The sequence below is a fragment of the Cricetulus griseus genome, chromosome 5 (genome assembly GCF_003668045.3).
Source record: "Cricetulus griseus strain 17A/GY chromosome 5, alternate assembly CriGri-PICRH-1.0, whole genome shotgun sequence".
Classification (NCBI taxonomy): domain Eukaryota; kingdom Metazoa; phylum Chordata; class Mammalia; order Rodentia; family Cricetidae; genus Cricetulus; species Cricetulus griseus.
This window is the reverse complement of record NC_048598.1, coordinates 133195276-133221319: the sequence shown is the minus strand read 5'-3', so window position 1 is coordinate 133221319 and position 26044 is coordinate 133195276. Positions and strand designations below refer to the sequence as shown.

Below are 26044 nucleotides of genomic sequence, written 5' to 3'. Positions count from 1 at the left end.
AGTTATCTATGCATCTATGTTTTTATTTTTCACCCATGTGCCTGGGCATAAGATCAACCAAGGAGGAAGCCCCAGCCCCTAAAATGAGTGTGACTTTGGGCAGGTGGCCAAGTTTCCCTCTGGGCAGTGGAAGAGGGCGGGAACTAGCCCAACAGGGGAGGAGAGGATGAACTTGGCCGTGGTGGCTGTGGCAGCTCCCTCAGTGGTGGCAGCACCGGGGGATGGATGCTATGGACTGTGAAGCAGCCTCAGGGCCCGGGCCCCCAGCCTGTGCCTGCGTGGCCTCCTGGTGGGATATGGTCCTGAGGAACCTGAGGTGAGTGTGCTTGGTCGTTCAGTCACCTCCACAGCTCCTCTGGGGCCATAGGGCTGAACCTGTCCTGTGTTCTCTGCACTGAAGCTTTAGGGCTGGGGTTTGGAGAGGGGTGGGGTGGGGGGGTGCCGGTGGGGGTGGGGGGTGTGGGTGGAGTGGGGGTGGGGGGAAGCGAAGACATGGACAACTTTCAAGCTCCACATCCCTGCTTACTCCGGAAGTCTCAGAGATGGCTTTATCCTACCCAGTCCAGGGAGGCAGGCAGGTTTGACTTTTCAGAAATGCATAAGAGCTTTGGAAAGGAGACTCCAAAAAGACGGTTTCTCTTACCTGTTCAACGTGGAACTCTACCGGATGGATTTAAATATTACTAATAATAGAGGCAGCCATAACCTACGGTGTGCTGCAATCCTGTGTAGGTGGAGAAAGATCAGATAGTGATAAAGGCCTGGCTCCTCAGGTGTGAGTTTCCAGGTGTGTATTTAAAGGACTGGCTGAACTTCTGGGTGTATTGAAATTACTACCTATGTGTAAATTCTTATCATTCTTTATGTCTGAAAATTTCTGTTTATTGTGGTTTTGTTTGTTATGTTTTGTTTGTTTGCTTTTAAATATTCTGGCTCCCATTAATCCACGGTCTGAACAATTATTCATCTCCAATCAGTTGTTTTGATCAGTACCACATCACTAGTTTGTTTTGTTTTGTTTTGGTTTTGGTTTTTTGAGACAAGGTTTCTCTGTAGCTTTGGAGGCTGTCCTGGAACTCACTCTGTAGACCAGGCTGGCCTTGAACTCAGAGAAATCAGCCTGCCTCTGCCTCCTCAGTGCTGTGATTAAAGACATGGGCTACCACAGCCACACACAGGGGACCACACTTTGGAATGCCCTAGGGATATGAACAACAGGCATCATTTGCTCTCATTCCCCTCCCCCCTCCCCCACTCACCACCCCACTCCACCTCTGCTGCCCTGTAACAGAGAGTGGAGAATGAGTGGCATCACATCGCTCCAGTTACGTCCACCCTGACCCCCTTGACATGGCTGCTTGAGGAAAGCTGCCCCTCCACCCCACAATTTGTTTTCTATAAAGCTAGTGGCTGATTGTTTAGCCCTCAGTAGACAAGAAAGAACATTTCTTAGGTAGACAATCAAAGCTGCAGTTCACAGTCCTAGAGAGCCCAGCATTTAGCCAGTAACAGAGTTGAGAGGACCCTCTGCTGCTTGCCTGGCTAATTAGTAAAAGGCAAGACTCAGAAATACTTCCCGGAGAAGGAAGCACTGGGGCAGTTCTTCCTCTGAGCAGCGGGTTGTTGATCTAAGGTAAGAAGTGTTAACGCGGAGGCAATGCTCCACCATCCACTGACCACGCCCAGCCCTGGGCAGCACTATGCCTAACCTGAAGTGTGAGGCCGGAGACTAAGTAATCAGACACTGTCTTCAGTGGCCGAGCTTTAACACGGTCCTAATTTGCTTTCTCTTGCTGTGACAAAACACCATGACCAAAAGCAAGTTGGGGAGGCAAGGGTTTATTTCATCTTACAGCTCATAGTCCATCATGAAGAGAAATTAGAGCAGGAACCTGGAGGCAGGAACTGAAACAGAGACCAGGGTGGTACACCACTTACTGATGTGTTCATCCCACTTTTTAAAGTCACCCAGCCCCACCTGCCCAAGGATGGTGTGCGCCCAGTGATCTCCACCTACCGCCTCAGTCATTAATCAAGAAAATGGTCCACATACTTGTTTGTGGAACAATCTAATGGAGGTGCTTTAACTTAGATTCCTCTTTCTAGAGTTGACAAAAGCTGGGCAGTGGTGGCGCATGCCTTTAATCCCAGCACTCGGGAGGCAGATGCAGGCAGATCTCTGTGAGTTCAAGACCAGCCTGGTCTAGGAGAGCTAGTTCCAGAACAGCCTCCAAAGACACAGAGAAACCATGTCTCGAAAAACAATAAATAAATAAATAAATAAATAAATAAATAAATAAATAAATAAATAGAGCTGACAAAAAACTAACCCAGACATGTTCTCTGCTAGTATATTTATTTTACAAGTTCATCTGGTACAGTTACTGCCTAAGCTGGATGGGACCATGAGAATACATCTTCACTTGCAAGATAGGAGAATGGAAAATAATTCTGAGGGGCAAGCCAGGAGCAATCCTAAAAGCTGTCTTCCTCTTTGTTTGGCCACTGCCCTACCTAGGTCATCACCTTTCTGTTCCAGATGGTTCACAGAGAACCCTTAGGAGGGGCTGAAGATCTTACTAATTCTTCTCACAGTACCAGTCATCTCTTATCTATCACAAGCTAACCTAGGACTTGCATCCACAGGAGTAAACAAAACAGGCAACCCCCCACCCCCACGCTTGCAAAGCTCATGGTGACTCATTTTTCTGTTTTTTTTTAATTAATTTATTTTTTTACATTCCAATCCCAGCTCTCCCTCCCTCCTCTCTTCTCCTCCTTCTCTCTCTTCCTTCCCCCTTCCCACATCCCATCCACTTCTCAGAAAGGGTAAAGCCTCCCCTAGGATGTCAACTAAGTTGGTCTCATTACCTTGTTGAGGAAGGACCAAGGACCCCCCCATGTCTAGGCTGAGCAAGGTATCTCTCCATAGAGAATAGGCTCCACAAAGTCAGTTTATGCATTATAATTAGATCCCACTGCCAGTTGCTAAATATACTGCCCAAACCATACCATTGTCACCTGTATTCACGGGTCCTAATTCAGGTCTATGCTGATTCCTCCGTTAACAGTGTGGAGTCAGTGATCTCTGACTAGCTCTGGATGGTGACTCATTTCTTAATTGTCGTTAAAACATAAATAAAGGATGAAGCCTTCATGTCCCCATTGCCTCCCCTATCACTGTTTCCTCCCTTATAAACAAAGTGTATCTGTCAGTCTTCACGGTATGGGTCAGCAGATACTGACTGGGCTTGGCTATGTGCTAAGACAGAGAGGGGTGTCAAAGAAGCCGTGTTATGTCATGTCCCGTGTTATGCCATCTCGGGACCTGGCATGCAGTGCAGAAGCAACCAGGAAGCAACCAAGAGTCACTCCGAGGCTTTGCTCATGAGTGAGAAGGACAGAAAGGAAAATCCACAGAGGGAAGGTCTGTGTATAGAGGCTTTATCACCATCAAACACCGGAGTGCACACAGGGTGCTAAGAGGGTGGGATGGAACTAGGTGGAGAGGGACCAACCTGGTACTCCTGACCTGCACATGTCGACTGTGTCAGTCCTCAGTGGAATTGAGGTACAGCATCTTAATATTTGGGATAGTTGTTTGGTAGAATATTGTCTGATCTGGGCTCCCCAAAGCAGGTCTGTGGGCACCTCTAGCCAGGAATGACTTGTTCTACATAAACTCCAGCTCCAGCAGGTTTTCACTGGGAAGAATTGCCCAGCAAGATCCTCTGGCCCCTATGAGGCACCCTGTGGTTGCAGCTGCAGCTGATCAAGAGGCGGGGGGGGGGGGAACACCCCAGTTCCAAGGTGGCCTTTGATATGACCAGCCTATAGCCAGGACTGGCCGGAAACTGCCTCCCCTGTTCAAATCAGGTCTGTCAGCCACTAGTGACTTTTGACCTTCTGCTGATCTAGGGGAAATCAAATTGACAAACCCCCTCATTAGAAGCACCACCTTTGCATTATTGATGCTGGGGGATCAGGTCAGTCTCTTCTCTCCCTGAATCAGCTCACACTGAAGTGCCTTGAGCTATTTGAGTATAAATTATTCCTTTAAAAAAAAAAGAAAGAAAGAAAAGAAAGAAAGAAAGATACATATTTCCTTTCAATGCCTCTGCTCCCCAAGAAGACAGACCTTCAAAAGGTAACTTAGCAGGAGACTACCCTGCCTACCTTCAAAAGACAACTCAGGGGGAGCCTGGAAGGCAAGGAGTGTGTGTCCAGGTAGGGGTGGGGGTGGGGGTGCGGGAATGCCAGACATTTAGCAGGAGGCAGCTCACTGCAAAGAAGCCTGCACTCACAGACATCGTCTCTGTCTGCCCTGGTTGCCTTGATCTGTGGCTCAAAGCAGAGTCTTTGGGTTGTGATTTTCATCTCTAAAACCAGAACAGCAATGCCCTGCCCTGCCCTGCCCTTCCTGCTGCCTTCATGGGGGCTACTTTAGAGATTTAGGAAACAATCCTCTTCATGTCTTTCTTGCTGGTTCTATGGGTAGGCAGTTGCCCATGTGTGATGTTATTTGAAGAGCTACCCATTGCGTGGCACTTGCGTAGTTTTTCCACCACTGGCAGACCTGTCCAAAATCCATGATTCATCATCTCTCTTCAAGCCTCTTTTGCATATGGATAAGCACTTTGGCTTTTAAGTCATCAACACTTGAAGAAGGATCATTTAGAGGTTGACTACTTCCGTAACAGGAGGCTCCAATAAATACAGGGACAGAAAAGGGGACAGAAGTTAAGGAGGAAGGGACTGAGACAGGGTGAGGGGGCAAGGAGAAAGGTTGGACCTATGAAATATCATTCTCTGGGAGCAGAGTTTGGTGGAGGCCAGCCAGCATCATTCCTGGGTCCTCTTTGTGGGGTCCTGTTTGCTTGCAGGGGAGCATGGAGAGCAGGGCTGTGACAGCTAGGATCAGGCAGACTTGGGGAAGGAGGGAGACTTGGCTTTTGACACTCTGCGTTTGCAAAGCAAGGTGATAGCAGTTGCTACCCAGTCCCCACTAGTCTAGCAGAAGGGATTAAGCCAACCTTCTAAGGACAACACATTGAGCAATTAGTGCTGACCAATTAACATAGGGAAAAGGATTTGCATAATGGATGGTGGGGACATAAGTGGGAGGCAGGAGATGACTTTATCTCTTACCTTTCAAAAGTAGGACACGATCTTGAATTTCATGAAAAAATGTGGCTCAGGACAGGTGACCTTAGTGGGTAGTCATTACTGGGCTGCCATGGCATTTAGCTTCAGGTGTTTGTGTTGAGGAGAACAGCAAATGAAAGATGTAAGGTCCTGAGAACCACTTGTGGTGCATATACATACGTACATGCTGGCAAAACACACACACACACACACACACACACACACACACACACACACACACACTAAATACCAAAAAAAAGAAGGAAGATAAGTGTGATCCAATGTCACACTGACTTGGCTTCAGCCCTGTTGGAGTGCCTTGGGGTCCTTTCCTGTCCCTGGTCCTCACAGGTCCTTTTCCTCTCAAAGGTGGGGTCTTCTATAGGTTGCTTTTGAAGACCCAGCCAGAAGAGCATTATTCTTGTGGCTGCTCACTCAGAGCTAGTGGGGCTCCGAGCTGGGGCATGACTAAGCTGTTTGCAGCTGTTGTGTTCGACACGGGGTACTGTCCAGCCGCCTATGGGCTGCTCACCCAGGTGGATGGTCATAGCCTCCCCTCCTGCTGGAGCCACACTTGGCTTTTGCAGAGACTGGAAAGGGCTCTGTCTGATGGCCTTCCTTACCTGGCTGCTCAACAGTGCCACTTTGCACAGTTACAGCAGCTGTGTGAGGATTTTGTTTATATGCCAGGGTTAGCCTCTATAATTGGGCTTGAATCTTTTTTTTCTTTCTTCTCTCTCTCTCTCTCTCTCTCTCTCTCTCTCTCTCTCTGGTTTTTCGAGACAAGGTTTCTCTGTATTGCTTTGGAGGTTGTCCTGGAACTCGATCTACAGAGAACTCACGGAGATCTGCCTGCCTCTGCCTCCCGAGTGCTGGGATTAAAGGTGTGCATCACCAACATCCAGCCGGTATTTCTTTTTTTAATTATTTATTTTTATGTGCATTGGTGTTTTGCCTGCATGTCTGTCTGTCTGAGGGTGTCAGATCTTGGAGTTGCAGACAGTTGTGAGCTGTGTATAGGTGCTGGGAATTGAACCCCGGTCCTCTGGAATAGCAGTTGTTGCTCTTAACTGCTGAGTCATCTCTTCAGCCCCTGTATTTAAATCTTAAAAGAAAAACGAACCAAGACAAAACTCGGACTGTTCTTAAAAACTTTATTCCTCAATATTTTGCAGACTTTTCCCACACGCCTGCTCAGCTCTTGTGAGAAAAATAGCCGCTGAATTCCAAAGCTTCACGAGTAAATCTCTCAAGGAACACATTTTGCCTCCTCTGATGAACATGTTAATTTATTTCAATTTTTGTAAGTATGTACTGCTCATGAATATTCCTACATAAATTCTCCCAAATAAAGAACCCACTGTTCTTAAGGTCATGACACAAGAAAAACCACTTGTTACAAAACCCGGGCTAGACTCGTGTGGTTGGAAGCCTTCTATATTGATGGTTAGCATGAATTCATCCAAATTGTTAGAAAGTGTGTGTGTGTGTGTGTGTGTGTGTGTGTGTCTTTGTGTATGTCTGTGTGTATGTGCATATGTGTGTGTATGTCTGTGTGTATGTTTGTGTGTATATATACATGTGTGGGCCTGAATGTTTGTATGTATATGTATATATGTGCACACATGCATGTGATTGAGTGTGTGCATATGTATATGTGTATATGAGAGTATGTGCGTGTACGTATATGTCTGTATGTGTATGTGAGCATTTGTGTGTGTCTGTGCATGTGCATATGTGTGCATATGTCTCTGTGTATGTTTGTGTGTATGGATACATGTGTGTGCCTGAATGTTTGTATGTGTATGTGTGTGTGTAGGGGCACATGTGTGTGTGTATGCCTGTGTGTGTGGACACTGGGTGTTCTCCTCCATCAATCTTCTCTTGTTGAAGAGGAGTTTCCAGATCTGGCTGGTCTCAGTAGCTTACCCTGAGAATCCCCTGCTTTTCCTCCCTTTTCCTGAGATTTCAGGCTGGCTGCCATGTCTGACTGGCTTTTTATGTGGGTGTGGTGGGTCCTAACTCTTGTTCTTGGGCTGGTGTGACAAGAAAACACATTATCCACTGAACCAGCACTTCAGCCTTCGAATGCTTCTCATCTGCATCAATTATAGAAGAGGAGAGAAAGACAGAGAAAGAGACAGACAGAGAGACTGATTTCTATCCTCCTCCCCCATACTGGAGACCAGCTCTTAGTGTCACACACACTGTTGGGTGTCAGTAGAGCTATGTCTTGCTGCCTTCTAGCTAATGATAATGGTATTCCCTGTGGGTTTGTTTTTGCCTGATTCTACTTACTTTTTTAGAGAAATGGTTTCTTTTGCTTTTCACTCCAGAAAGGGCTAGGATCACAAAACTCTTTTATTGCTTAGCTTGAAGCTTAGAACTGACTTGGTTGGCAGAGTGGAGCTTCTTCTAAAATTGATGGACAGACATGGAGCCTGAGGCTGAGGGCTGATTATGATTAATGCTTTGCAGATAAAACTCCCCTTCTCGTGGATTTAAAGAGACCCGAGTCGAAGATCGCCCACACAGTGAACTTCTATCTCAGGCCTGAGCCTGGGGTGTTGCTCGGCATCTGGTGAGTGAAGCTGGCTGATTCCTTCCTAACTCTGGTTCTTGTGCTTATGTGACAAGCACATGTATTATACTCTGACCCATCTAAGAATAAGCCCCTGACCTTCTTACCCGCATCAACTGTAGAAAGAAGAGAAGAGAGAAAGACGGAGACGACAGAGACAGAGAGACATGTACATGCACGGGGGCGGGGGTGAAGGAGATGGAGCAGAACTTTCTGCTAGAAGAGCATCAAGGATTCAAGGCTGTGTTGCCTGCCTGTGCAGAACCTAGCTATCTGTGGAAGCTTCCAGAAGCTGCTCCATATACCTTTCCTTTATTATAACTCCCCTGCTCCCTTTTTCTTTTCAGAATGTTTGCTTTAGAGTCTGAAGTCTTACAAAATGGCACTCTTGGCTTCTGGCCCCACCCATTTCTGCCTTATTGCATCCATCCTTTCGGTCATTCTTCTGCTACAGACACACCAACTCCCTGACAAATGCCACAACCAGGACTTGCTCTGCTCCCTCCTTTTGACTGTCTCTCCATGCCCGACCCCACCCTCACTCATCTTTTGGGTCTCACTTTGGTCATTTTCAGGAAACCTTCCTTTTCCCTGCTTTTCATCATCCTCTTTTAGGTAAATGTGCTTATGGCCATCTGTGTTCAGTGCTTAGGGCAGTTCTTCCTATCATCATGGAAATAACACGATGGCTTGCTCACTTTGCCTTCCCAATGAGACTATAGCTTCTATGGGTGGACAGCCTCTGGTCATCTGGGCTCATCTGTAGCCTAACTCTAGCACACATAAAATACTCAATTAAGGTTACAGGTGGTCATGTGCCTTCTATGTTATTTCTGTTGTGGTAATCCTGGGATCTTCTCTTTGGGTCTACTGCTTGCTCTTGGCTGCCATTACTAATGCTCTACTTTATAGTTCATGTCTGTGAGTCTGAAATTCCAACAGGAGGATGTTCTGGAATGGTGCCTATAACTTTTTCCTTATCCTCAAGGACAGTTTAGTTTGATTGACCACATGGGCCTGGAGAGGCAGCTATGTTCATGAGCAATTTACCAGAGGACAGCGGTACCAGTGTTTCCGGAGGTCCTGCAGATGGATGGTCGGCTTCTGTTCCTTGTTGATTGACAGGACTGCAGATTTATCACGTCTTGGCCAGTTCTGCATGTCCTTGTGAAATGATACATTGCAGCACTTTGAAGGTTCTCTTCTTAGTCTAACAAGACAGAGGAACTTGAAGACAGGTGTTTACAATCTCAAGGCCACTTAGTCAGACTGCATGGCTTCCCTTGAGTAGTGACTTCAGAGCTGTGTAGCTTAGAAATTAAAGAGATCTGTCTGTGGAGAAGAAACTTGTGTGTACAGTCTGGGAAGGCTCCTGAGGTATGTTGCAGGGTTGTCTTAAAGAGTCTGATTTACGCTCTGAAGTAACAGCACTTAATAATGGGTAGAGCGCTGGTGCTGTCCTAGATTGCTTTAGGTTGTGATAAACACTATGACCAAAGGCAACTTGATGGGGAAAGGGTTTATGTCATCCTACAAGGTACAGTACATGGGCCAGGGATGAGGGCAGGGACTCTGTGTAGGAACCTGGAGGCATGAGCTGAAGCAGAAGCCATGGAGGATGGCTGCTTACTGGCTTGCTCTTGGGTTTATATTTAGCAGCCTCTCTCTCTCTCTCTCTCTCTCTCTCTCTCTCTCTCTCCCTTTTTCCTTCTCACATATTACATTCCAACTGCTGTTTCCCATCCCTCAGTCTTCCCAGCCCCCACCTCCTCTTTCCCACAGATCCACTTCTTTCCTGTTTCCAAGAAAAAGAGCAGGAATTCCAGGGGTATCAACTCAACACAGCATAACAAGTTACAATAAGACTAGGCACATGATCTAATATCAAGGCTGGATGAGACAAACCCAGTAGGAGGAAAAGGGTGCCAAGAGTGGGCAAAATTGTCAGAGACAACCCCACTCCCATTTTCAGGAGTCCCACAAGCTACCCAACCATAACATAATTGCAGAGGGCCTAGCTCAGATCCATACCGGGTCCGTGATTGTGGCTTCAGCCTCTGTGAGCCCCTATGATCCCTGCTTAGTTGGCTCTGTGGGTTGTGTTCTCGTGGTGTCCTTGACCCTCTGGCTCCTACAATCCTTCCCCCCTCTCTTCTGTTCCCCTGGCTTCACCTAGTATTTGGCTGTGGGTCTTTGCATTTCCCGTCAGTTACTGGATGATGCCCCGATTTTAGTAATCATTTCAGTGATTTTTTTTTTTTCCAGTCATGTCCTATTCTGGGTCTTTGGGCTGTCTAGCCTCTGGTTCCTGGCCATCCAGTGTCAGGCATGGGCTCCCTCTTGTGGTATGGGCCTCAGGTTGAACCAGTCTTGGGTTGGCCATGCCCACAAGTTCTGTGCCCAGCACATCTTTCAGGCAGGAAAGATTGTAGGTCAAAGGTTTTGTTGTTGGGTTATATAACCAGTCCCTGGTTATAGAAGATGGCCAGTTGAGGCTCCATATTCCCCATTACTATGAGTCCCCACTAGAGTCACCCTCATAGTTTCCAGGGTGATTCAACTGCACTAGGTTTCCACATCATCGGCCATCTTTCCTAATCTCTTCCTGGTGTGTCAAGTTCACAACCAGGGTTAGCCATTACCTCCACCCACATGACGTTGTTGAACATGGTTGTTATTTTTAAGTCCCCATGTGTTCATATGCTGAAATCTGTGCATCTAAACTTAAGCAACTATTGAAATGTATGAGTGTCTTCATAATACATTGATTACCGAGAGAGGAAAAAAAGAATAACTTGGGTTCATGTTCAAATTCTGGTGAATGTCAAGTATCTTTTTCTTGTTTCAACCTGGTTTTTGCTGTTGTTTTTGCTGTTTCAATGGCTTGCACCTAAGAACTGCAATCTTGGAAACTTCTTAATAGGAACAAAAGTTGCAAGAATTAGAGCAGTAAACAATTAATGCATCCTGTGTGGGGTAGTGCAGGAGCAATAGCAATTTTCCTCAGATATTTTGTGCTCTTAGATTTTATTATTAGCTTATGCATGTGTTACTCAGACTAAAAAAAAAAATCTTTTAATGGAAAGGAAGCAAGTTTCTGCCTTTGCAGTTTTGTAAAACCTCTCCTTGCTCTTCAGGCACACAGTCCCCAGTTGCCGGGGAGAGGATGCCAAGGGGAAGTGTCGCTGCTGGTATGAAGCTGCCCTTCATGATGGGAACCCGATTATTGTTTATCTTCATGGCAGTGCACAGCACAGGTCAGCACCTCTGCTTGGAGCATCTGTCTGTCTATCTATCTATCTATCCATCCATCCATCCATCCATCCATCCATCCATCCATCTATCTATCTATCTATCTATCTATCTATCTATCTATCTATCTATCTCTATCCACCCATCATCTATCTATCTATCTATCTATCTATCTATCTATCTATCTATCTATCTATCTATCCATCCGTCTATCATCTATCTCTATCTATTTTTGAGAGATTAAGCCCATTTTTAAGCCATGGGAGACTGAAAGTAGTTTTCAACCACAGACATGCCTTTGCCTATCTCTAGTCATTATTTAATATGCAAAGATGTTCTGGCAAATGCCTTCTCTTTAAACAATCAGTCTGCATGTAGAATGCTGAGGGTCCGTTTCCAAAAGGGAGGGACTAACATTTCTTCCAAAATGTCTGTATTGATTTCAATTAAGTCACTGGTTTCTTTACTTCTCAAGACTATGCAAGACGATAGATGAATCCAAATAGAATCAGTTGTGTTTAAGCCAAGAAAGGACTAGAGCTAGCATCCTGGAGGAAGGGAGTCTCATGCGTGTGTCCTACAGGAAGAACTGTCCATAGAAGACTTGACAGAACCACATACAGCCTTGCACAAAGGTCACTGGGAATATCTGCCCATCACTTGCCCCTCAGCCTCAGACTGGTTGCTTCTAATCCCAGTAGCTAGGAATAATTGTTTCTAAATAGCTTCATGAAATCCTCTTCATTTGGTCTGTAAAATCTTCCCCCTGCATTTCTTTGCATATGTGCATAGACTTCTTTGCATTCCCATCAGAACTTGCTAGTTTCAAATAGTCTCCAAATACTCCATGGATTGACAAACCCATGGGCGACTGGAAACGGTTTAGGCATGCATTAAAGGACAAACAACGAGAAATGTCCACATTGGTGGTCTCTTTCAAAAAGAGATAGTGGGAGTCCTTTGTTTATCATTAATTCCCTTTATCTGAAGTCTGATGCCTGAGAGAGAAGTCACAGGAATTGGGGACTGATAAATTCCACTCTAACATTCATGTCCCAACCCAGGCTCTGTGGTCCCTGTCTGGCATTGTCACAAAGCTGGCCTCCCAGAAGCTTGTCCTTTGATGTGTGCTGTCAAAGCCTTTCCTGGCCCATGTGATTACAGCTGGGGACTGTAGGACTGCTCTGGCGGGGGAGGGGTAGCGTATGGCAAACCCATGATCTCTCTCATGTTTGGGGGGGGGCACTTCAACCAATTGACAGGCTCAGGAACCTGCTCTCTGGCTAGCTCACTTATGTCTCTTTGTTATTTTCTGTCAGGTGACGGCTTTCTCAAGTCTTGCCTTCTCTCCCGGAGTTTTCTTGCTCTGTGCATTTTAGATCTCATTCCCTAAGATTTTTTTCAGTGAAATTGAACAGTGGGCCTTGTTTAACATTGTTCTGATTTATGAAATTGGACAGTGTTACAGTAGGTTTATTTAAAGGATCAGTACACGGTACTGCCATGCCTGTGCCTGTGCGTGAATCTGAAATTGTCCCCAGTTGACCCAGATCCAGGGGCCACGCCTTCCTCAGCCTCTTCCCTGAAGTCTCAGCTTACAGTCAGCAGTACTAAGCCCACAGTACTGAGTACTGAGTACTGAGCACCATTCCTCAAACAGGAAGCCACAGTTCTTGTCAATGCCCAGAATCAGGGTATTTAGGCTCCAGATCTATGGGGGACTTTAGGACTTTTGAACTCATCCCTAAAGTTGTATATAAAATGTTCACATTTTTGTTTCTAGGAAATGGGTTTATTGCTTTAACTAGATGCTCAGGAGTTCCATGGCTCATTGACACTGAACAACATTGACTCTAATGTTTTTGAAAGGTTTTCTTTCCTTTTTTTTTTTTTTTTTTTTTTTGGCCATTTGGCTAATTCTTTGCTTTCTTTTGTTGAGGTGAGTGTGGATGCTGTCATTTTGGGGGTTATTTTATATTTTCAAAAGCAAGTCTTTCTCCTTCATTTCTTCTTGCATTTTGTGGCAGAGTTAGTGGGGTTCAGACAAACCATAATTGAGTGCAGGAAAACCAATACCACCCTTACTGGTACCCCCAGTTCTGAAGTCACTCTTTATAAACTTTTCTTTAGCTTATAGAGACCTCCTAGAGGGAAGTTCTGCTGCACAGCACCCAGAGATGGGTTATTAGTACTTCGTCAAACACTTGTGTTGGGAAGTCTTGGAGAAACCAGTGCATCCAAGGAAGGGCAGGGGTGGAGGTGGGGGGCTTTCAGCCATTGGCCTGGACACAGGCAAGCTGGCCTTACCACTAAAAAATAATCTATTTGGTGGGTGGCGGTAGCAAACACCTTTAATCCTAGCACTCGGGAGGCAGAGGTAGGTGAATTTCTGAGTTCAAGGCCAGCCTGGTCTACAGAGTGAGTTCTAGGACAGCCAAGGCTACACAAAGAAACCCTGTCTATAAAAACAAAACAAAACAAAGGACCAGTGTTAGGCCAGGCATGGTGATGCCTGTCATTAATCCCTGCACTTGGGAGGCTGATACAGATAGATCTCTGTGAACTTTAGGTCAGCCAGCGCTCCACAATGTAACCCTGTCTCAAACAACAACAACAACAACAACAACAGAATACACAAAAACAAAACATAAATCTAAAAGAGAAAAGAAAAGGGAAAAATCGTAGGAGTAGGATGAGCTAAAGCCTGAGAGTGGTTTGTAATGAATTTGTCATGGTTGTTCCTAATTCTTGTGCTTTTCCCCCTCTGCCTCTCTCCTCCACAGGGCAGCTCCTCACAGAATTAAGCTGGCAAAGGTATGTTGGAAAGGCCACAGGGCACCAGCACTCTAAGTCCTCTCCAGTTCTGTCAGGGTTGCAGTCTGGAGTTCTTGAGGGCCTCAGTGTGATGGTCTCCAGAGACCATCTCTGTCCCCTCAGGAGTGGCCTTCTCCTCATCCATTACCTCGATGGGGATGGGAGTGTGTGTAAACACACAGGAACACCAGAAAGAGAGAGAGAGAGAGAGAGAGAGAGAGAGAGAGAGAGAGAGAGAGAGAGAGAGAGAAAATAACTCTGGGAGTGTGTGTGTGTAATTTTGTGTGTATGTCAACACATGGGAATAACTTATTACTCTGGGCCCCCAAACCCTTTCATGATTTTGATCTCATTTCTACAAATTTCTTCACCTGTCTGGACAGGTGATTTCTTTAAACAAAAGATCTTTATTTTCAAATTATTTTTTCCTTTCATTTCTCCCCTCCCTTTTCCCCTTCCCTCTCCCCTAATACTGTTATTTTCATTTGTGTTTATTCTCCATTGGTCTTTTCTCTTTCATATAGAACCTTTGATACTATGGTTGTACCGATATATAAATTTATGTTGCACACTTTTACACTCTTTTATAAACATTTTCTTGTTTTTCTTTATCTTTTTCGAGACAGGGTCTCACTATGTAACCCTAGCTGGCCTGAAATTTTTGATATAGACCAGGCTGGCCTTGGACTCACAGAGATCTGCTTGCCTCTGGCTCCCAAATGCTGGGATTAGGCGTGCCTCACACATCCGGCTCTATTTTTCATGTTTTTATGTTGGGGTCATAATTACAAATTTAAAGACCACACCTTTTCCAGTTTATTCTTAAGTAACTGCTAACTAGCCCGCTGATGTTTTTTTTTCCTCCTAAATTTACTTAAATAATACAGCTACAAAAAGCTTAAGGCATCTATTTTGTTTTCTGTGTCTTATTTATTTTCTTAGGAGTAAATATTGGGGTCTAAGAGTTGTCACTGCTCTCCTTACTCAATATGGGATGCTACTTCAAGCTACTCATGCATATTCCTACTCCACTTCCCTGGTGCCCACCTGTTTAAAAATAAATTTTCATGTTCTTTCTTTACCTACTTGGGGCTGGGCAATTATTTTATATATTTAAGTGGTGATCTCTTTATTTTTTAGTTGAGAATATAGTTTTTATTCGACCCTATTCAAGACAAACACCTCCCTATTATGAGATTGCCTTTCCCCACAACCACTCTGTGTAGCATTTCATTCTCAGAGAAATTCATCCATTCTTTCAGAGTGTATGTGGTCTCAGGGATCAAGCCCAGGGCCTTGAGCATGCTGGTCGAGTACTCTACCTCAGAGTCACTCCAGCACCTCTAGCCGATGCTTACCTGAGACTGTGAAATGCAAACAGGTGCATTGGTACAATATCCATGCAACCCTCCAGCAACCCTGAATAATATTTACATATTTGAATGTTTAACAAACAGGCTAAGGTTGTATAGCTGTTTGTTGCAGAGCCTGGGTGACCCAGGCTACTTTCCATTTTCCCATAGACTCTCACGTTGTTAGTTTTGTTGTTGTTGTTGTTGTTTTTCTCTTTACTCTTTTGGGGGCCCACCACCCAGCTACCAAAGAAATCACACAGAATCTTATTCTTTCTTACGAATGCCCGGCCTTAGCTTGGCTTGTTTCTAGACAGCTTTCTTAACTTAAATTATCCTGTCTACCTTTTGCCTCTGGGCTTTACCTTTTTCTATTTCTGTATTTCTTTTTATTAGTTCTTACTCTGTCTGCTGTGTTGCTGGGTGGCTGGCCCTTTGTGTCCTCCTCCCTCCCTTTCTCCTCTCTTCTCTATTCTTTCTGTATGCCAGTCCCACCTGTTTCTCTCTCCTGCCTAGGAATTGGCCATTGAGCTCTTTATTAGAATCCAGGTGTTTTAGGCAGGCAAAGTAACACAGCTTCACAGAGTTAAACAAACGCAACATAAAAGAATACAGCACATCTTTTGCATCATTAAACAAATATCCCACAGCATAAAAGAATGTAACACATCTTCAAATAACATTCCACAACACTCTCATCTCTAAATAAAAAAAAATACAGAATCTTTGTGATTCTGGGACTCAAAGTAAGCAACTTGAGTACACTATGCATGTGCCTTACCAGTGAGTGGTATCCCTGCCCTTCAGAATACATCTTTCCTCCCATTACAACACAGAGACACAGATGTATTGCAGAGGAACCTTCCCTGTTGGGATCGTCTAACTGCTTGAAATGATAACAGCTCATTTGGCATGCAGGTGCTGAGTGATGGAGGCTTTCATGTCTTGTCAGTGGACTACAGAGGTATGTGTCGAGAATAGTGGACAAAGATGTAACGGGAACAGAGGCTTTTGATGACTCCTTGGTTTGGAGGGTGTGATGCTGTGTTTGCCTCTTCTTGCTTCCAGGGTTTGGGGATTCTACGGGAACGCCCACTGAGGAGGGGCTAACCAGAGATGCTATTTGTGTCTATGAATGGACCAAGGCAAGAAGTGGTAGGACCCCTGTGTGTCTGTGGGGCCACTCTCTGGGAACAGGGTAAGTGGGGGCTGAAGTATTGCCCTTTGGTGGGTCCTTGTGTCTTCACAAGGGGTTTTGTGTTTTCAAAGGCACAGAAAACAGGGAAGGGAAACCAAACTGGGATGCCCCTGTTCCTTGGTCTCTCTCCCACTCCAGAAATGGCAAGAGAGCCTCCCTGACAGTGTGTCTGCTTTCAAGACAATGACAAGTCCCTTAAGCTCCCTGAATAATCATGACACTGACATCTATTCTGGAATAGTCCATGAGTGCATTAAAGAAAAAGACCCTTAAATTAGGGTCTGTGCCTCGCTTTGAAATTCTGTACAAAAGTATGTGTCTGTCTGGATTTTCAAGGCTGAGAGAATAGAGCCTTTCATCAATTGCTAATTCTGGGTTGTTGAGGCTGCAATGTCCACTGGACTGCTGAGTTTTACACACATGCTGTCAGTGTCCACTGGACTGCCGTGTTTCACAGGCACACTCTTACTGTTTTACAGAGTTGCAACAAATGCTGCGAGAGCATTAGAGGCGAAAGGTAATGTAAAATCCTTAAATGACAGTTTGGGGCTTGAGGTAGAAAATATAAAGTCAAGAGGTTCTGTTAAATTTGTGTACATGCTGACCACAGACTCCAAGGTGCCCCCCCCCCCCAATTTGGAAGGATTTTTTTTTAGCAGTGTAACCACTGCTTTTCTGGGCTAAAATGACTTGGCTAGGTGTGGTCGTTCACACACCCATAATCCTAATGCTCAGGAGGCTAAGGCAGGAAGGCCCTGAGTTTGAAGGTAGCCTGAGTTGTATAGTGAGCCCTCTTCCTAGCATGATGTTAATTTAAATCATAGGACAGGAAAATAATATATTCCGAGAAGATAACAATAGCCACACTGCCCTCTGCAGCCCGTTTTCCAACATTCATGTCAGTGTTCGACAGAGACCTGAGTGGAGTGTGTAGCAGATTCTGACAATGCAGCTTGCTTGCTTCCTAACTGATTTTATGAATTTAGGATCTCTGTGAATAGATGTGAATATGGCCAGACCATTTGTTTAAAGATTTAAAAAAATTAGTATGGAAGTGTTGAATGATAAAAAAAACATTAATTATCTACCCTAATGTTGCTATGAAAATTTTTAAAAAATCTCAAGACCAATTGCTTGTAGGTTTTTTGTTTGTTTGTTTGTTTGTTTGTTTTGGCAGTTGCTTACAGATCCTCACTCCTAAGTTTGTCTAGTTTCACTGAAGAACCTGTAACCTTTGCTCTATCTGTTTATCATCTATCTATCTATCTATCATCTATCTATATCTACTATCAATCATCCATCTTCTATCAATTAATCTCTTCTATCTATTGATCATATATCTAGCTATCATCTATATTTATCCATCCATCATCTATCTGTCATTTATCTATCCATCCACCCATCATCTGTCTGTCTGTCTGTCTTTTGTCTAAGGACCAAAATCCTGTGGGCTCACCCTGACACTCTAAGAATGGCTGTCCCCAGACTGAAGTCTAACTCAGTCTCTCTCTCTCTCTCTCTCTCTCTCTCTCTCTCTCTCTCTCTCTCTCACACACACACACACACACACACACACTCTTAGCCACTCTGACTTCTAGAAGCTGTGGGGACTTACAGCTTGCCTAATGTGTTGTTTTTTTCTCTCAAACTCCAGTAAAAATTCCCTTGGACTTCAGGTTTTTTCTTTTTTCTTTAGCTGTGCTGGGCATCAAACCCAGGGCCTCATGAATGCTAGTCAAGGACACCACCACCAGACTTACAATCTGGTCACTTTTGTTTTCTCTTTATAGACATACTTACTTTTGATTAAGGGATTGCAATCACATATGGAAGATGATAGATTGAGGACATGGGTGATGCTCTCTTCACCCAGGAATACTCTACTCTGCTCCTTCAGGACATTTTGGGTGGGGATAAAGTCACTACAGACCAATCAGAGATTGAGTTGATTTGAGGCTGAACTCAGACCGTATGAGGGTTGTCTTATATTGAGTGCACTGTTTTTCCTAGAATGACACCTTTTGAGGTAACAGCCAAAATTCAGAGAAATGGTCTGTAGTATTCCTACCTTCTTACCACACCCTGAATAGTGTCTGCACATGTGTAGGCATGCATGTAGGGTTCAGAGATGGTTGGTAGGCATCCTTCTCAACTGCTTTCCACCCGATCTCTGGAACAGGGCCTCTCACTGAGCCTGGAGCTCGATGGTTCAGCTAGACTGTCTGGCAAGTGAGCTGTGGGTGTCCTCCTCCCTGTCTGCTCAGTGCTGGGCATGTAGCACGTGCTGCTGCACACGGTTTTTTGAGGGGTTGCTGGGCATCCAAACTAGATCTTCACGTTTGTGTGGGAACCACTGCCAGCCAAGCCATCTCCACCTGAACAGTAATTTTTATCCTTCTGATTCTGTGAGCAAACCCATAGTGTGTTAGTTTAAATCCTGCCAATTAAAATGGAAGCATTTAGAGTGTCATTTGCTTTGAGGGAGAAGGCAGCTTAAATTCTTTGGGCTTTTTCTTACTTGGTAATGGCTGTAAAAATTCTCACAAATCAGTTATACCTTCAAATATACACAGATCACATTTGCACACACACCCAAATGCACACCCATGCATACATATATGCACACTCATATACACACATATACACCCCTGTAGTAGGCTTTCTTTGGACTGCCAACCAGATCCCAAATCATGACATGGAGACTTATTTGTTGTGAATGCTTGGTCTTAGCTTAAGCTTGTTTCTTGCTACTCTTATAACTTAACCTGTTTCTCGTCATTTACTGTTTGTCTTGGGGCTTTTACCTTCCATGTCTAGCTGGCTTTCAGCTGTCTGGCTGCCTGGCTCTGGGTGTCTCCCTCACTTTCTCCCTCATTCTCTCCTCTCAAGCCTAGATTTCTTCTCCTACTTACTCTCTTTGTCCTCCAGCCCCTCCTATTCCACTATTGCCAATCAGGTGCCTTAGGTAGGCAAGGTGAAACAAATGCAACACATCTTTACATAATTAAACAAATGCAACATAAACAAATACAACACACCTTTACAATGCTATAGTCCTCAATATATGCCTTTTCCGTATACAGTTTCTACTTGCCTTCAGAGTATTAACCAAACAACTCAATCAACCTCCGGCCTATCATTTACAAAGGACTGCACTTCCTCTTTGTCCCTATAATACTTTGCTTTCTTATATTTTCTGAGCCCTGGAAGTCTTGTATCCTTAGTAGAAGGCTTTCAGCTATCACGTGCATAGACAGACTCAGGAAGGAGAGGGATTGTTAAGAATGCACACTCTCGAGCTAGAGCAGTGCCTCAGTTGTAAAGTGCTCGCTGTGCTGACTTTGGACATGAGTTCTGTCCCCTGAGTCAGGAATAGCAGTGCAATTGTGGGATATTTATTTATTTATTTATCTATCTATCTATCTATCTATTTATTTATTTATTTATTTATTTATTTATTGAGACAGGAGCTCACTCTATAAACCAAGCTGGACACATGCTCACAGAGATTGCCTGCCTCTGCCTCCCAGGTGCTGGGATGAAAGAAGTACACCATCACGCCCACTGTGGTGGTACACCTCTAATCCCATCACTGGGGAAAGAGGAGGATTATTAGGGTTCACCTGTCATCCAACACCAGCAAGCTCCAGATCAATGAGAGACCCTGTCCCCAAAGATAAGGTGGATGACTCCCAGGGAACAATATCGGAGCTTGACCTCTGGCCTCCATATTCATATGCACATACGAGTATGCTGGCATGTACTTGGGCACTCACGTGGACATGCTGTGTGCACGCACACACACACACACACACACACACACACACACACACACACATATTCTCAGTCCCTACCCAAGACCGTCCCTAAAGTATGGTGTGGGGTTCAGGAGCTAGCATATTTAAAAAAAAAAAAAAAAAAAAAAAACTTCACAAATGGCTTTAATGTAGGCAGTTCATGCGCAAGACCCTGAGGACCCTTTATCTAGGGAAGGCGGTATTTTGGTATTTGAAGGGGAGAGTTACTCATCTAGTTTTCGATTGTTTTTATTATCCAGGGTGTCCAGTGGATGCCATTGTCTTAAAAGCTCCGTTTACCAACATGTGGGTGGCGAGTATCAACTATCCTCTGCTAAAGGTGAGTCTTCCTTCCATTCCTCTTACCCTGCGTTGATGTGCAGGCTGTTTCCATACCCAGGTGTTTATGGCTATGGCTCATTTTAAAACGAGTTTTGTAAGTTCTGGAGTTGTTCCAGCCTTGGTCAGTTTACCACTAACGGCACAAGGGCTTCTCCTAACAGACAGGAACTGATTAAGTGAAAGGTTTCTACTGATCAGACAGAGATTTGTTATGATAATTACTCTTTTTAAGTTGAAAATAAAATTTTATACATCAACTTCAGCCACATCTCTTACAACATTTTGTCATAAACAAGATTCCAGAGAAAATGCTTCTACGGAGTACTCCAGTTATGGTCAACAGTCTTCTCAAGAAAGTAAAAACATAGGGGGGCTGGAGAGATGGCTCAGTGGTTAAGAGCACTGTCTGTTCTTCCAGAGGACCCAAGTTTAATTCCCAGCAACCACATGGTGGCTCACAATCATCTATAATGAGATCTGGTGCCCTCTTCTGGCCTGCAGGCACACATGCAGACAGAACACTATACATAATAAATAAATCTTGTTTAAAAAGAAAGTAAAACATAAAGATGAGTTTAAAAATCTGTTGTACACATCATCCTATATTATTATTAGTTATCTTTTTTTGAGATAGGTTTCATTTCATAGCTCAGACTGCACTTGAACTCACAGAGTAGCACAGGCTAGCTTCCAGCCAATGATAGCCATCTTGTCTCAAGCTACCAGGATTTTGGAATTACAGCATGAGTCACCTCATCTGACCCATTACCCTAATTTTATACTTTCCCAGGCCTAATTTTCGATTTTATATAGTCTCATGCTCACAGTGAATGTTAGCAAGTGAGGGGCTGGCAGGGGAGTTTGGGGGAAAGGCAAAGGTTTTTAGAAGAGATACAGGCACACATTTTAAATTATTTGATGCTATAAGGCATCCCAGGGATATTTTGATCTGTTTATTTCTGAAATGTTTTGTACTATAAGCCACCACAGAATTTTCTGAGTTTGCTTACGTGTTTTCAGGGAGCGGGCAGCCAAATCTATGTATTTCTTCATAGTGATAGTGTCCATGTGTGTCTCTAAGGAGTATAGTTTTATTTGAGCTTCTTTATATATAATTATATCACCTAAATTCATACTTGTGAGATTTCATTCTGGATGTGTGAAATTGTAGTTTGGTCATTTCCACTGATGTATGATATTCAGTTATAATGCACACAGGACCATCTATAGGTCCTTCATGCTGCTTGTCTCTTCCTCTGAGTTTTCCATTAAGAAAAAAATAATGTACTTGATGATGCCTACTGCACAAGATTGTTACAAAACAAAACAAAACAAAGCAAAACTAAGTAATATACTGACTTCATGGGAAGTACCCAGCAGCTGGTAGGATACCAACAATTCCTGTTCCATTCCCCACTCATTCTGCATCAAAGTGGACTAAAAGAGGATTAGAGGACACAGAATGGTAGTTTCAGGGCAGGGAGAATGGAGAAAAGGGAGCGAGTGGCCTTGTGCTCTAGTGTGTGTTTGTGTGTGTGTGTGTGTGTGTGTGTGTGTGTGTGTGTGTGTGTGTAGGGCTTACAGAGAGCCCAGATCTAAGCAAGTTTCCAGAAAACAAGGTAAAGCATGAAGGAAATAGAAGCAGGGGTGGAGGCCGTGTGAGCAGAGCCCTGTGTGGGCTCCTGTACACCTCCACACTCACCCTTTCCGTCCTCCCCCATCTCTGTCAGTGCTGTCCTTACCTCTGCTCATGGGTGAGGGGAAGCAAGGCTTAGAGGGTAGTCCAGTTACCACTGCATCCTCCAATCCAGACAACAGGCCAGAGGTGAGCGCCTCTGGCAGGAAAGCCTGGGGCTGATGTGGATGGCTCACAGTTAAGCTAGGAGCGAGTGGCCTAGCATATGGTGTAGCATCCCTGAGGGTTGGAAGTGGCAGACTTCATGCCACTGGCATTTTAAGAATGATTATCTGGTGTTATTACAGAAAAAAGGCAGAGGCAGGAAGACCAATTAAGAGTCTGCCTTTGTGGTCTGGGCTGGGGGTAACCGTGTGACCTTTTAGTCTCAGAGGACATCTCCCCTGGTAGGGAGTGAGGTATGATGGGAGAAGATTGACTTGGGTCTGCTTTCTTCTTACTCCTTCAGAATTTGAGATGAATTGCTGACGGGGGTTCTCTTATTGAATTTTCCTCCCATGAGTCCCAGTTCCAGGATGGGGGAAATTAGGAGACAAAGAAAAGACAGCAAACCTAGCAACTTGCCCTTAGCGTGGATGCGGAGGGAGAAGACAAAGGAGAGGCAGTGTGACATAGCCGGCCCACACCTGAATGCAGATCAGTTCTGGAGAGCTGGAAAATGTGCAGGCCAGGCCCACCCTGAGCCACCGAGCAAGACTTGAACACTCTAAACGGTTGAAAGCAGTTTGTTACTGTGATGCTTTAAAAAAACATTTCATATTTTGACAGTGTCCACAGGACATCAAATACACCGGCTGGCATTGTGTGCACACTGAGTTTCCCTTCTGATGGCAATCTGCAGTAAACAGAGTAGGAGCTTAGTCTGCCTTTCAATACTGTGATCATAGCATCATGTAATTAGTCCACAAGCCCTGAACGAACTAATTAAGTCTGCTTGCAGTAGAAGCAAATTTCAGATTTTTTGTAGTACTGTTCCCCTTGTGAATGGAGGAATAAGAGCTTGACTGTCACATGTATTTGAAACGAAGCAACACAGGAAGACACAAACAAATGCTAACAGTGGTTATCTTTGATGGTGGAACTGGTATGTGGCTTGTGTCTCTTCTCATTTCTGGTTCCTCCCTCCAAATTCTTCAATTACAGGAACTGCTTTTGAAGATCCACAAGTGTTTTTTAAAGTTCAGTGTAGCTAGAGAGCGGCTATTCTCTGTTTTGTTTTGTTTTGTTTTGTTTTTCGAAACAGGGTTTCTCTGTGGCTTTGGAGGCTGTCCTGGAACTAGCTCTTATAGACCAGGCTGGTCTCGAACTCACAGAGATCCACCTGTCTCTGCCTCCCAAGTGCTGGGATTAAAGGCCTGTGCCACCACCGCCCAGCTGAGAGCGGCTATTCTCTTATTACTTAGGGCTCATAATGAAAGGATATAACAAGTTGTATGTGGGCTTGGTAAAATTGTCTGACACCTTGCAACTGTGCATTCTAGAGGACTATGGGACAGGCATTAACATCTTTCCTCTCTCTCTCTCTCTCTCTCTCTCTCTCTCTCTCTCTCTCTCGGTTTCTCTTTTTTAAAAATAGATTTACAAGAAGCTACCAAGATGTTTAAGAATGCTAATGGATGCCCTTAAAGAAGACAAGATAGTCTTCCCCAGTGATGAAAAGTAAGCAAACAAGATGCTTGCTCTCACTCTGAGTAACCACCATGGCCTTCCTTCTTTCTGGATTCCATGCTAGTTCTAGGACATGGGCAGGGTTTCTACACATTCATGATCTGCTGTTCCTCTTATGTCCAAGTGGACACTTTCTCCAATCCAGCACTTCCTCTGACATTGTAGAGATGCATGTTTATGAGCCCTGTGAAAGCCCACTGGGGTTGAGTCTAAGAGTCTATGGGGGTCCCTGACTCCCCCCTGACTGATAGGTCTTATTCCCCATGTAGCCCAAACCCAGGTAATACCAACCAGCCCACCCAGCAATAGATACAATGATTAGAAATAACTGAAGGATGCTTCCAAATAGGCATCTGTTAATTTATCCCTTTTCCTATGTCAGCACCTGAGGAAAGCTAGCATTCTGAGCAGTCACCTCTAGTGATGAATTTGAAAGAATACAGAAAGGTCTGAGTAAGCCCGAGAGGAAGTCTTTGTGCATGTTTGTGGCCTTTTGTATTGTCAAACTGGGCTGGCTAGGTGGCTAATCACACCTGGGGCTGCATATCATGCTATTTTTATGGGGATAAGTAAATAATTTGCTACCCGAGGGTCTCCCGTCCTGCTGTAGTTTTGTTATTTTTGAGTTCTCTTGTTTTGTAGAGCTTTAAAGATTTAATTTTAGGCTTGTGGGTACTGTGTCTGTGCAACAGTATCTAAGGCGGCCAGAAGAGGGAGCCAGATCCCCTGGGACTGGAGTTACAGATGGTAGCGAGCTGTTAACTGGAAGAAGTCAGTGCTCTTATCCACTGGGCTAGCTCCCTCTTTTGTAGACTTTTAATTAAAATACTTCAGGCATTACACAATGAGGTATAATAAAGAAAAAGATAAGGTCTACTGATGTCATGCAAATCCATTATTTCAATGAGCATTTTGTTTAATATTATTAAAATTCACATAGAGGTGAATTAATTAATTCAGTTCAATTGTATGGGCAAATCAAACAGAGGGAAACATGGAGAAATTGGATACTAGGTGAAGTTTTGTACATACAAAGCTGTGACTCCTTGGAAGGAAGATTTTATTTTTTTGTGCTTTGGGCAAACGTCATGTGTCACTAAAATGGTAACTTAAGAGCTCAGGTTGAAGGCTTAAACTGTATGTTCTTCTCCCAACTTCTCCTAGTGTGAAGTTCCTGTCTTCCCCACTTCTCATCTTGCATGGAGAAGACGACAGGACAGTGCCTCTGGAGTGTGGAAAGCAGGTAGCCCAAGAGTTCTACCATTTCTTCACCTTGCTGACCTTTGATTAGAGGTCAAAGGTCACTTCCATAGGGATGATCTACACTCCTGAAGAGTCATGTTCCCTGATCTATATGAATATCCATGCTCTGGATACTAGTATGAAGGAGTTTGGGGTAGGGGTAGACCTTGGTCCCTCACCTGGGGTCTGTGACTAAGTGGGACCCCCATGTTACCTTTAGTGATGTTTTCCTTTAAACAAACCTGTGCTGGCATAGGCCCATAGCGATGCTTAGAGCCTTTGCAGTAAGGTGTGGTGAGAGGGAGGATGGGTCATCAGATTCTATTAGTCACGGACATTCTGGTCCTCAGCTGTAGAAACAGCTAATAGAGGACCCGAGGGTCCCTAGGGTCTGACTTGACTCCCCAAGTTCCTTTCCCTTTTAGGGAAGTCAGACTAGGAGGCCTGCGGCTGGGCATTACCGCCTTGCCTTTGACTCTGTCTTTCGCTTCTCCCACAGCTCTACGAAATTGCACGCAAAGCCTACAGGAACAAAGACAGGGTCAAAATGGTTGTCTTCCCTCCAGGCTTCCATCACAACCTTCTTTGTAAAAGCCCCTTGCTACTGAGAAGTGTGAGGTGAGAACTACTCTTGCTAACTGTGCCTCAATTAGCTGTGCTGCCACAGTGACCAGGCCAGTCCTGAGTTACTCTGACCAAGTGTGTGAGCTGACCTAAGCCTTCTTTCTGCAGAGACTTCCTGAGCCAGCAGTGGGCATGAGGGCCTGGAGGAGCAGAAATCGACAGTGAAGATGGGGTACAAAAGTCATCTGAGCTGTGTGGTTTCTTTGTGCAAAATTGCATTGGACTACTTGAGTGAGCCAAAGCCCCTGATGCTTCCACAGGCCACCTGTGGTTGAATAAAGAAAGCTGCACAGAATGTTCTTTAGTTCATCATTGTCTGCCTTGAGAACCTTG

General features: G+C 44.5%; 1 protein-coding gene across 2 annotated transcripts; it reads left to right on the top strand.

The window, feature by feature from the left end:
- Positions 1-221: 221 nt before the first annotated feature.
- Abhd12b (abhydrolase domain containing 12B) lies at positions 222-25968 on the top strand. Of its 2 annotated transcripts, XM_027418191.2 has the most exons (13): positions 222-316; positions 6321-6448; positions 7624-7726; positions 10864-10983; positions 13762-13792; positions 16063-16108; positions 16213-16342; positions 16822-16859; positions 20400-20479; positions 23754-23836; positions 25010-25088; positions 25587-25705; positions 25820-25968. In XM_027418191.2, the coding sequence occupies exons 1-13, from the start codon at positions 222-224 to the stop codon at positions 25845-25847; spliced, it is 1080 nt and encodes a 359-aa protein (XP_027273992.1). In that variant the 3' UTR covers positions 25848-25968. The 2 variants fall into 2 exon arrangements, with proteins under 2 accessions (XP_027273992.1, XP_027273993.1); XM_027418192.2 differs by lacking the exons at positions 6321-6448; positions 7624-7726.
- Positions 25969-26044: the final 76 nt, after the last annotated feature.

Bases quoted from the DNA above. Each gene is read 5' to 3' on its own strand.
- Abhd12b (XM_027418191.2), top strand. From the start codon at position 222: ATGGATGCTATGGACTGTGAAGCAGCCTCAGGGCCCGGGCCCCCAGCC. The intron at 13,793-16,062 runs GTATGTTGGAAA...TTTGGCATGCAG, and splicing joins ACAGAATTAAGCTGGCAAAG to GTGCTGAGTGATGGAGGCTT. The intron at 16,860-20,399 runs GTAATGTAAAAT...TTTATTATCCAG, and splicing joins GAGAGCATTAGAGGCGAAAG to GGTGTCCAGTGGATGCCATT.